The 11,921-nt window shown below is 42.7% G+C and overlaps 1 protein-coding gene across 1 annotated transcript; it reads right to left on the bottom strand.

The window, feature by feature from the left end:
- Positions 1-708: 708 nt before the first annotated feature.
- SCPEP1 (serine carboxypeptidase 1) lies at positions 709-11,901 on the bottom strand. The gene is made up of 13 exons (XM_033076724.1): positions 11,798-11,901; positions 10,739-10,884; positions 9,793-9,882; positions 8,928-9,083; positions 8,408-8,482; positions 8,123-8,195; positions 7,163-7,200; positions 6,851-6,979; positions 5,318-5,402; positions 4,444-4,557; positions 3,667-3,804; positions 2,219-2,382; positions 709-2,107 (listed from the first exon to the last, which is right to left on the bottom strand). Exons 1-13 carry the CDS (start codon positions 11,847-11,849, stop codon positions 2,042-2,044), a joined length of 1,326 nt encoding a protein of 441 aa, XP_032932615.1. The 5' UTR covers positions 11,850-11,901; the 3' UTR covers positions 709-2,041.
- Positions 11,902-11,921: the final 20 nt, after the last annotated feature.

Here is an 11,921-nt window from a genome sequence, read left to right as displayed (position 1 = left end):
AATATTGTGTATAACAGGACTGAGGACCAGCCAAACTGCTGTCATGGTCTAACCCCAGCCACAAACAAACACCACAGAGCTGCCCAGTTACCTTCCCCCTGAGACAGATGGGGGAGAGACTGAAGGGTAAAGTGAGAAAACTTATGTTGGAAATAAAGAGTTTAATAGGCAACAAGCAAATCAAAACAAAGAATTCATTCCCACTTCCCATGGGCAGGAGTGCAGCTGTCTCCAAGGAAGCAGGGCTCCATCACAAACAGCATCACCCCCAATGTCTCCCCTTCCTCCTTCTCCCCCAGCTGAGCATGACACCACCTGGCCTGGGACATCCCTTGGGCCAGTCAGGGTCAGCTGTCCTGGCTGTGTCCCCTCCAACTCCTTGTGCTCCCAAAAATCCTCTTACTGATGGGATCTGGTGAGGGCAGAAAAGAACTGCTCAGCCACAACTGGAACAACCCTGTGTTACGAACATCTCCAGCACAAATCTAAAACATAGTCCATACTATTTACTAAAATTAACTCTATCTTAGCCCAAACCAGCACATTACCCAAGCAAAAATGTACTGATTTGCTAGGCAAATTACTTTAAAATATTCCAAAAATGTACATATGCAAATTTACACACTGGTAGCAACCTCCTCTTGTTCATCTAAAAGCCAAAATAGAAAAGATGTCATTTTCAAGCAGTGAAATCAATGTGATGCTAAAGAGAGATTAATTAGACTTATTTATTGAAAAGGGTGTTTAAAAAACCAAATCTGGATTTGCATTGCTAAAGTTCTCAAGAATACAAGAAGGGATCATGGAAAAGGAAAGCAATTATTAGGTGCCAATAGTGCAGCTGCTGAGGGATTGCATGTGTGCTCACACAGCACTGTGCCTCTGTTCTGATGCTGTCAGGTATTTCAGGACAGTTTCAGTGGATGTAGTAATTGAGAGGCTGCTATTTATTCAGGATTCTGACAGCTGCAAGGAGTTGTTGTGCCTCCTATCAGACAACAGAAAACAATCACTTCATGCTCCATAGCAAAAGTCAAATAATGTCTGACCAAGTCTCTTCTTAACTATGCATTCAAAAAAAAAAATGTTTCAAAGTAATAGGTCTCTGCAAGACCTAAAAAAAAAATTCTAAAAGACATGGATCAATATTTTGTATATCCTTCTTTTAACACTCCTATCATCTTTCAGAATTATGCTGTTATTGCTCAAATAATGCTCCTTTCCTTTTGGCTAAACCTAGAAGGTTTTAAGAGGCTTCTGTCTGTTGGGAGTCTTTGGTACAAGAGGGTATTAAGAGGCCTTCTGCTTCAGGACATAGAAAAGCAGGAATTCCTGCTGGATGTGCTTTAGGTGTTGAGGATAAAGGCAAAGTTTGAGTAGCAGGCATTAAGAAGAATGGAAACAAATAAATGGTCAGATGAAAAGGGTCAAATCCTCCTCCATGGGATGTTTTTCTCTCTCCATAGCACAGGAAGTCTGAAGAATCCTGGGTCCTAATTCAGGCACCTCAGCAAGATGAGATGGACTGTGATTCCTCTAGGGCAGGTCCTCTGTCCTGGCATTTCCATGTCTTCAGCTTGTAATCCAGCCAGGTGACTCAAGCAGAAGCCAAAGGAAGGGACATTCCACAGCCTCATGAAGCAGGTCATCTCTCCAGAGGAACACAAAGCAAATCAAGTCAAATTAGTTTTACTCTTGGTGTGCAAACAGACAAGAGAGCATTCAGGGAAGGACAAGAGCACAAAATCCTTCCAAGGCAAAGGTTCAGGGTTTATTCTTTATGATAGGGGACTTCCCTCTGGAAGAGTCACTTATGAAGAGTGTTAAGGCAGCAAATCACAGCTTTAAAATTCAAAAGCAATAACACACATTCAAGAAAAAAAAATGCCTTTCCACAAGCACTTGAGCACAGTATCAGCAAGATGAGGGAGGCTGTGTGTCCAAACAGCCACTGTGCATTCTTTGGCTTAGGATCCCAGATTCACACTCCTTCAGAACCCTGGTGCTGGGCAGGAAGCCAGACCTGCTGACCTTTCCTCCCCTAGTCCTGCTGCTGGGTCACCATCCTGAGCATTTTGAGTGCCATCTCTCCTTGGTCAGCTGGCACCTAGCACAGAGAAAAGCACAGGATAAGCAGCTGTTATAGGGAAGCAGACAGCAGCTACACACACATCTTCAGTCTTCTTGCTGATTCCACCCCAAGGACATTACTATTTACCATGTGCCCAGCCTTGAGAATCCAGAAGAAAGCAAAGTTCCTATAAGCCTTGTGGAAAGCAGCTGTCTCAGTGGATTCTGGAGACACATACAGTGCCTTCCACCTTTTCTGGCTGAACTGGTCCAAATCAGGCCACTTCAGTTTCCGGATCCATGCCTCCTGGCCTGTTGGAGATAACAGACTGCATTGATTACCAATACTTGGAAATTACCCATACTTGGTTCCACAGCAGTTTGGGAGTCCAGTCCAGCTGGACATTCCCTGTACTGGATACCAGTACAGCAGAGTTAGCACAGAGTCTGTGTGCTCAGATCCTAAAAACAGTTTTGTTATGCCTAGGAAAATTCAGGACAAACCAATGGAGGGGAGAAGGGAATAAGTAAACAGTGAAGGTGTGTATGAAATGGATTTAGGATTGTGAAAGTTGAACATGTGCTTCTTGGAGGCTCTGCAGCCAAGGAAATTCCAGCATATCTCACTTTGCATCTCAAACACCTTGAATGCCCTGCCATGGAGAAGGATCATCCATACCAAGTCCCCCTCCTGGGATTTCTCTGTTTATTAGACACTCATTGAGGAGAGGTTGGAAAGGTTTTCTGTTTCCAGGTGCTGCTAGATAAGGTCAAGACAGCAACAAGATAATTTCCAGGACTCCAAGGGGGACAAAGCTTTAGCCTACCTATGAACTGCTGGAAGAATTTACATGTTGACTATAGCTCAATTTTAGACTAAAATGTGAAAAACTGGAGCACCACTAACTGCTAATCTGTTTTGACAGCCTAAATACTGTGTTTCCTGGATTTATTGATTGCTGTGTTGCTCATGAAGGGCATCTGAATATCTAAGTGGACAGAGACATACAAGGAATAAAGCCTTTCACACCACAGGAAGGTGTTTGTGGAGTCTGTTGACTGCAGATTCTTTAACTCAGTGAGAAAAGACCAGTGGAAGGGAGCACAGCAGCCTTATGAGGCATTCCAGCAGCACTTGGCCTGGCTCCCAAACTGCTTCTGGACCAAAGCAGCACTGTGCAAGCAGCAAACAAAGCCCAAGGTGTGCAGGAGGCTACACTGAGAGCAGGTGTGATCACCCTTCCACTGCACCCTCCCTCATTAATTACCAGCATTCTTTGCCTATGAATGAGCATGCACATATGTGCCTATCCAGGAGGATTAAGTGAATTATTAGCTTACCTGAAACAAGCAATTACTGATGTTGCAGATCCATTTCCCAACAGGCTAATGGAAGTAAAGGATTTGCCTCTCTCAGAGGGACATAAGCAAAACATCCTAAGTGCTGTTCATTTTTGATTGTAACTATTTAAGCACTGCTAGTTAGATAAGAGGTTTGCACAGGAGATTGGAGAAATCTGGGTACCAATATACTGACAGCTCCACATTCTACTCATCACATATTCTGTTTCCATCCCCAGGCAAGCAGTTCCTCACCCATGGTGTCAACAATGAGGTCCAGCTGCCCATTATAGACTGTAACACTGACATTGGCTGCCAAAAGCTGATCAACAATATCGATGACAGGTTTCATGAAGTCCTCAGCCATGTTCTCAAAGACCTGTTTGGACTGACCTGGTTGGAAGCAGAAAGACAAATTTTAAGTGATGAAGGATGTCATCCCCAAGCTGGGACAGAAGCATGGGCTAAAGGCTCTCAAATGGAGTTCACAGTTGTACAAAAAAACCAGTCCTAGCCCACAGTGGCAGTGATTTGTCAGTTTGAGGAACAGGAGGACCAGACAGCAGCTGTGCTCCCACTGGAGCTCATAGACAGTACTGTAGTTTCTGGCTCCTATTTACACACACAGAGTGCTGACATCAGCCCTTTAAGCCTGTTTTACACCCCCTCCTTCATCAAAGATGCATCATTACATGACACCAGACTTCTGGCAGAGAAAAGCTGACAGGAATTTCAGCAAGACTGCATGAGACACAGAAACCAGCTGCTGAAATACAGATGATCTTCCTCCATCCCCCTGTATTTTTACTTACTTGGCTAAAGATAAATAGAGCAGCAAAATCAGAACCAGAACCACACCTGCTCCCACAGGCCTGCCCCACAACATCTTCACTTCTGAGAACAAATCCCCTCCTTAGCCCCACAGATAAAGACAATTGAATATGACCACGGCCAGAGTATTTTCCTACAGGATGCAATACTGTAAACAGTGGCAATGGACTCATCAGGTGCACACTAACAGACAGAAAGTACCTCCCCACTTCACACAGTCAGGAATGATCATCAGCTTCTTTCTGATGGGCCCATTCATCAGCTCATCGAGGCTGTTCTGATGCATTTTTCTGACATAGCGCTGGTAAAGCCGCACTGAAAGAAGAGAGCACATGCTTTGATCAGTGGCACATTTAAGACACCATCCTGCACAGATAACAATCTTCAGTGTCAATCATGGCCAACAAACCCTATTCTAATGAAAATGCAACACCACAGAGAGAGATTTGCTTACTAGAAACCACTGAAGTCAATCCTTATTTAGGGCAGGATGATGCATCCATTCCTACTTTTTGCTAACACTGGGCACTTTTTCTGTTTTAACTTGGCTCTTCTCAACAGACTAGTTATTTTTGAGCTGCTTTTTTTACTTTCATGATGTTTTAATAATTTCACCTTCCCTTATAAAGCCAACAATAAAAGAGCTTGAAAGAAACTACATGTGTGCTTTTCACATTGATGCAGAAAAATTATGGAGCAAGAATTTAATCAGACTGTTTATACTGATGAGACTTTTTTTAAAGACAGAAATGAAAGACAGTAAGAGGAAGTAACTTAAAAGGTCATAAAAGGATGTTGCAATTATACTGACTGCTTCCTTGCAGTAATTTGTGCAGGATGTATAGGTGGAGGTGTCATCTATAGGGTTGTTCCACATTCCTATCTGTCTATATGCAATACCAAACAAGTTCTGCTCCAAAGAATATCAACATCCATTCTAAGGATGTGCTACATTGAGGCTCTTTCCACTGTCAGAGTATGTGAATGGCAACATAGGGCCTCAGAAGTTCAAGTATTTAAGTAATTAAATACTTTTACTTAATATTTAAAGTTCAAGTACTTAAATACAACTTACTGAGATGGAGATTTTCTTGTTCATCTGATTTCACTTCTGGAACATCCTTAGTCAAGATGTTATAAAAGTTCACATTGTCTGTGTTCTGAAAACACAAGATAATTTCAGTATAACTACTAAAAACATTTCTCAGATATGAAGAACAGTCTTTCCTGAAAAGAAAAAAAAAAAGATAAGTAAATCATAAATAAAGGACCCTGTGACCTGTCACTTTACCTGCACACCAAGAAGATACTTGTGGAAAAACTTCACTTCTACATTTGCTTTGGGAAGTGGGAAAGAGATTCCTCAAGCCTGTATTGTTCACACATGGGTTGTACCAGAGATGTTATTTACTCCTGAAGCAGTTGTGAAGCCACAGGAAGTCTTACCCTGCATTACTCATGACAGAGAGCTGTAGTGCCAGTGATGCTTTCAGACAGCTCCTACTGCCAGCTCTGGTCTGGTGCTGCTCTCACTCAACATCCTCCCAACCTACAATCCTCCAAAATCTAAAATGCTTCCTTGAAAATGTGGTGATGGGTATGAGGCACCCCTCTTCTGGAGCTGCCGACAGCTGGATGTGCCCAAGCATTGCAGAGTGGCAGCTCTGATGCAGCTTTCAGAGGCTGCCTGCATCCAAGGACAGTGCTGCTATTAGAGAAGTTATTCCAAATTCTTGAAGCACTGCTTTACTTGATTTTTGAGTTAATTAAGTTCTGATGCTTAGGTCAAAAATCACAACAGCAACCCCAGAAGAACTGCAGTGCCTTCACCTGCCAATATCATCACAACTGAGAGGGCAAGCCAAGTAGATTTGAAAAGTAAAACAGGAACCAGAAGTTCCTTCCAAACAAGAAGTGAAACTAACTATGCGCAAGGCCCTGTCATTTATGAAACACAGAAAACAAAACAGAAAAACCCAAAACAAAAAAACTCCAAAAAAAGGGCAAAAATAGGGAAGTGGGTCCAGATTAGCCTTTTTGTCCAAAGAAGCCAGAGCTTTACATGTACTAAAGAATGAGATGTAACAAGGAATGAGGTTTTGGAGCAACCTTCTAACAGGAGAAACAAAAGCAAAACTTTACCCATCTTTTATGTTGGAATTTCTAAGTAACAAGATGCAGTAACCTACAGTAAGAGACCATAACTTGAGGTTCCTTTCCATCCTGTGTACTTATTGCAGTTCTTCAAATAGACATGTGTGCTAAACTTCAAATTTGCATCTTGATGGATGCAGTTTTCAATATTCAAACCTTTCCAGAAGATATAGTTTATTTAATTTGAAACTGTGGAAATCAAGAGGACTAGTTGTATGCTGAAACAGAGCAATACTGGAAGACCATAAGGGCTGTCCTGCCCACTTTCTCTGTCACTCACCCAGCAGAGCATAGCAAACACTTTTATATCAGCACTGGGATAAAACAAATCCTGGCAAAAATGACTGGGCAGAGGGTTGGAGAATTCATGCCAGCTCAGCACTCAGAGAAAGGAGAACTTGAAATCATGTGCCTTCCCAGGCAGTTATTTCGCAATGTTAGTCAAAGCTCTCACCTCTTCAATGACACCTTCAGCCTTGCCCCAGAGCTCAGTGGCCAGCCCATACTGATTTTTATTTATTGCATCCATTATTTCTTTGGCAACAGCAGTCACCTCTGCCAGACCATTATCGTCAAGGAGAGACTGGAAGACAAACACAAAGAAGGACAGCTTCAATTACAACTCCACATTCACTTATTGCTAACAGCCTCCATGCTTTCAAGGTTTTACTCAGGTCAAGAGGTAATCTTAAAATTCAACACCCATTTGTACTGTGTGGCAGCACAAGGGATCAGGAGAGGACCAGGAGTTTGAGGAGGTACTTACAGTGCTGTAAAGGTAGGGCCCCCAGGACAGCACAGAGTCTAAACAAACAGAGCAGATTTCAAACATAAAACTGACAATTAATCATTGGCATAAGATTTAACTTACTTTTCCTTTACTGGGGCAACAATATTAGAGAAAAATAAATGAAGATGAATTAATCAGTAAAAATGTACAGTCAGCTCTTTTTAACCCTAAGGTTATGTACCACAGAGCAGGTGTTTCACAAATCCTGCAACAATAACCCTCCATGAGTTAACCAGTGAAATTTATTTAAAGCAACCAACATGTTTTTACCAAAATGTTTTCCCCCCAGCACTGTAGAGCCCATTGCCAGAACATGGCCAGAGGTCTAACAAGAGGATAGAAATTACCTAAACTGATCTGTCTGAAAAGTCACAAGGGAAAAATTGAGTTATAAAACAAATCTGCTTTATAACAGGTTTGTTTGTAAATTCTCAAGGATCAACTGGTGACAGACAGATAGGAGTTTGCTTGGTGTTGTCCTGTGCTGCAGGGAATCTGTGAAGCCTGCCCTTGCCAATCCCACTGACAGACCAAGAACCCTTTAATTTGCTTTTTGTCCTTCAGCAGACACAAATCTCACTTACAGCCTTGTGAATAATTTGGTGGCCGCATTTAAGCACAAGACTCTTGCAAAACACCCCAGAGGCTGTGGAGATGTGTAGGGACATTTCACCATCCCTCCATTTCAGATGCAAGTGTGCTCCTCACTGACCTTTCTCTCTGACTTTTCCTAATCCAGACACATTCTAAAGGGAGATTCTTCAGTCATAGCTTGCAAGGCCGAGTATTTCTTTTTGATTTACCAGACTCACTAGAGAGTTAATTCACTTAAGGCAGGGATGGCATTTTTTACTTTAGGCACTCATGGAATGATTACAACACTCAACAAAACAAAATAACAGCAAATCATCCACAGTCTGAGGAATTTAAACATACCTAAAGGAGAAATCCATGAGTCTCCAAGAGCAGTCCCCATAAAATTGCACTTTATGGCTCCTTTTTGAACAGCCTTCGTGAATAAGAGAAAAAACAAAAAAAAAAACAAACCCAAGAATCAAATTTTAGTTAGCTATTCATGACTCTAGAATCAGTTTTCATTAAGTGAAAAAAGTAAGTGGCATTGTGAATTAGGCAATAGGGACAGTACATTCCAGAAAATAAAAGTACTTGTAGAAACCCATGTTTTAAATGAAAAGTGAACTGTATCCTGCAAGTACTTACCTTGTGCAGCTCTAAAGCAACGCCAGCAGCCATTTTACCTCCGTAAGATTCAGAAAATATGTAGAATGGGATGGTCTGGGGACAGAAGAGCCACATGAGGAACTCAGGCAGAGGGCAGAAGATACCTCCAACCATCTCTCACATCCCACAGGACCCAGGCACCACCTATTCAGCTCTCACCACCAAACATTTAATGCTTTTTCTTATTTTAAGCTGCACATTAAGCTCCATAACATCCTGGTGATTTGCTGGGGTTGGTTCTGAAGTTTTTTTTTTTGAACTATAAGCAGCTATGATCCTGTATATGCTGCAACAGACAACAATGCACCTCACTGTGTATCCAACTAAGCCCAAAATCAAGATATGACTTCTGAAATGTGGAAAATAAAAGACAGTGGCTATACCTGCACCAAACTCTACCTAGCAGCAAAACACTGCTCATCTAGAAGTTTGTTTTCTAATTCTTTTTGAATTCTATTTAAAAGAACCACAACAATAAACAAGAATTCATTTCACTTACCTGGAATTCTGGTCTACACTTGAAGAATTCTCCAAGAAAAACCATCATATCAGAAACTACGGTGGTAAGGTTTTGGGCAAACAAGCTACAGTCATCCACATAACTGAACCCAGTGCCCACAGGATTATCCACAAACAAGATACTGGCTGCCTGCAACTGCAGAAGCAGAAAGAAAGTTTGTATAAAACCTCAGTTCAGCACCAGCAAAAAAGCTTAGTTTTGATGGTACAAATGATTAACTGGGCCAGCAAATCCCTGGACCTCAAAAAACTTGCAGAAAAATTAGGTGCAACATGAAGTCCTTCAATTTGCCCAATCTGTAACCAGAAATACACCCAAAAACTCCCAGTGATCCAGAGGCAGGTCACCTAGGGAACTCTGGAGTACTGCAGGCAATTGCTAGCTCAGAGCACAAATATATTGCACTAATTAAACTTCCACCTTCACAGGCAGCTGTAATTTGTTTTCCCTTGAAGGCCATACTGGACCTGTAATTACAAACCATAGGTTTTACACTACCAACCACACAGAAAAAGTGCTGTGACTGCACACAATGAAGCTGTGATCTGAAATAACACTTTCTACAATTTCCCTGCTCTCTGGTTGCCAGACATCTGCATTTCACAATTTCATGGAAGACCAGACAGACTTCATCAAATCAAATTAATATGTCTTCCCCTCAGTTCTAAACAAGGCTATTCCTATAAGCGAATTTATTAACCACAATATTTTAACTTGAAATATTATAGTTCTATGGAACTTTAAATGAAAAACTGTTCTGTTGTTTTTTGCATAGTGATTATCTGCTTACACAAGCAAACAAACATCTGTAATTACTAGTTAAAAGCTGAACTCTCTACTGTACCCAGGTTGTGTTTCTTGGTTTCATTTCTTTGTCTAATGGACCAATCTCTTCAAAGTTCCCATATCCACAGCCTGAAGCTCCTGGACCTCCCTGCAGGGAAATACCAAAGACATTAAAAGTCAGCATGGCATAGATATGACAGATGGAAGAAAAGTACAAGCCAGCAAGTAAGTAGAATGACAGATTGTAAATTTTTTAAAATGGCTTTTGCACTACACGTTAATTTGCAGAGCAGGGTCTGTTCCTCATTGTCTTGGGTTATGTGCACACATGCCACTTCTGAAAGCAAGAATTCAACAGAGAAGCAGTCACCCACTTGTGAGAGCTTCTGGTGAGCTACTTGTCCTGTGAGCAGTTTCAAAATCTTATTCCTGAATATGGAGTGCAAAAGTTAACTATCTGCTAACTGTGGCTTTGCAAGTCATTAGCTTGATCAGCATGAACAGCTTGTGGTTTCACTCTGATGAAATAACCCAGAAAGAACAAGAAAAAGTCCTCATGTGATTCTATCAAATATTAATTTCTGAAATGTACTGTGGATTACATACCCCCACTTTTATCAAACTGAGATCGGTGTTCCATTTAGAAATCATCCTAAATCTCTGATTATTTTATCTACTCTCTGAACACTGTTTAGACTTCAAACTCTCCAGGACAGGAGCTGTGAAACTACAATGCACAAGAATCACTAATACTGTATGAAGGATAAGAACAACCTCTGTTACTGCAATTGAACTTGATGGAAGGTGAGCAGTTAAGGACACCCCACAACCACAGAATGAAATCATCATTGTTTTTCCCAACCCCAACACCTCATTCACAAGGCAGAGTATTTAGAACCAGGCAGTTTTGAATCCTGTTTCTGTAGAGCACAATATCAGATTTCAGACTGAACCAGGCACAGAAGGAAAGAATTATTGCTTAGGTATCACTCACCAAACCTTACCTGAAGCCACAAGACAAGAGGTAACTCTGTGAAGTCTCGGGTTGGGTTATTTGCATAGTAGAGCCACCAGAACATGTGGGCCTTGCTCCGAACCTCCACATATCCCCACAGCTCTTTTGGCTCTTGGGGCTGCCTCAGAACTACACCTTGAGGGGAAATAAAAATAACAATCAGCCAGGTAAAAAGGCTCAGCTTTGGGCTTTCCACCAGAATTGTTCCAAAACATTACATTTCAATCTTGGGAGTGACAATTAGAAGTGCTACTACTATTAAAAAAAATTATTATAAGAAACCTGCCTACACTTACACCCCCACCCATAGCTGAGTTATCACCAATGAATGAAGTGGGTAATTAAGTGCTTCCTTATCAGAGCCTGGCGTTAGATCTGCCGCCGGAACAACAGCCCAATTGCCGGAAAAATTTGTTCTGGACGTGTTTTCAAGGCCTGGACTAAGACACAACCCCACTAACCCAAATGGAATAACTCCAATAACCAGCTGTAATTTTGACAAGGATCACAGAATATTCTGAGTTGAAAGGAACCTAAAAAGAATCAAAACGTTCAGTGAAGAGCCCGTACAGGACCGAACCCTCAATGGAACTATTGGCTCCATGATCAGACCCACTGAGCTCATCCCAGTACTTCGGTCTGGGAGTCTGCAGAGACTACATCACTTCAGTCCCCAAGGAGAGCAGAGGCAGACAGGCAGGGAAGGAATCCAAAAGGAATCCAAAATATAATTTAAACTCAATTAAGTCAGTACCGTCTGGTCACCTTACGCAGTCAGTCTACTGCCCACGTCGGACACAGAACAGACCCTTGACACTCCATCCCTTAATCTCAAGGACAGGGCAGAAGGCAGCAGCGCACTGGAGTAGGAGCAGTAAGGCTTTCCCAAGTGGCCTTTGCTGCTCCGGCCGGACCCCGCCACGCTCTCCGTCCCTCCCGCCCGCAGCCCCGGCGAGCGGAACGTCCCCGGCTCAGCCCGGGCCTGCCCGCAGCGGCTGCGGGACACGGAGCGCCGTGCCCGGGGTCCCGCTCCCCTCCCGGCCCGTACCTGCCGCCAGCAGCAGCACGGACAGCGCGGTCACAGCACGGAGCAGCCCCATCGCTCCCTCAGCTCCCGCCGTCACGGGACCGGCCCGGGCCCGCCTGCCCTGAGGCGCCGCCCTCCGCGCCCG

Source organism: Catharus ustulatus, chromosome 20 (genome assembly GCF_009819885.2).
Source record: "Catharus ustulatus isolate bCatUst1 chromosome 20, bCatUst1.pri.v2, whole genome shotgun sequence".
Taxonomy (NCBI): Eukaryota; Metazoa; Chordata; class Aves; order Passeriformes; family Turdidae; genus Catharus; species Catharus ustulatus.
This window is presented reverse-complemented; position numbering and strand designations above follow the sequence as displayed.

Bases quoted from the DNA above. Each gene is read 5' to 3' on its own strand.
- SCPEP1 (XM_033076724.1), bottom strand. From the start codon at position 11,849: ATGGGGCTGCTCCGTGCTGTGACCGCGCTGTCCGTGCTGCTGCTGGCG. The intron at 9,883-10,738 runs GTAAGGTTTGGT...ATTTCCCTGCAG, and splicing joins CTCTTGTCTTGTGGCTTCAG to GGAGGTCCAGGAGCTTCAGG. The intron at 5,403-6,850 runs GTGAGAGCTTTG...TTGTGTTTTCAG, and splicing joins CTGAAGGTGTCATTGAAGAG to AACACAGACAATGTGAACTT.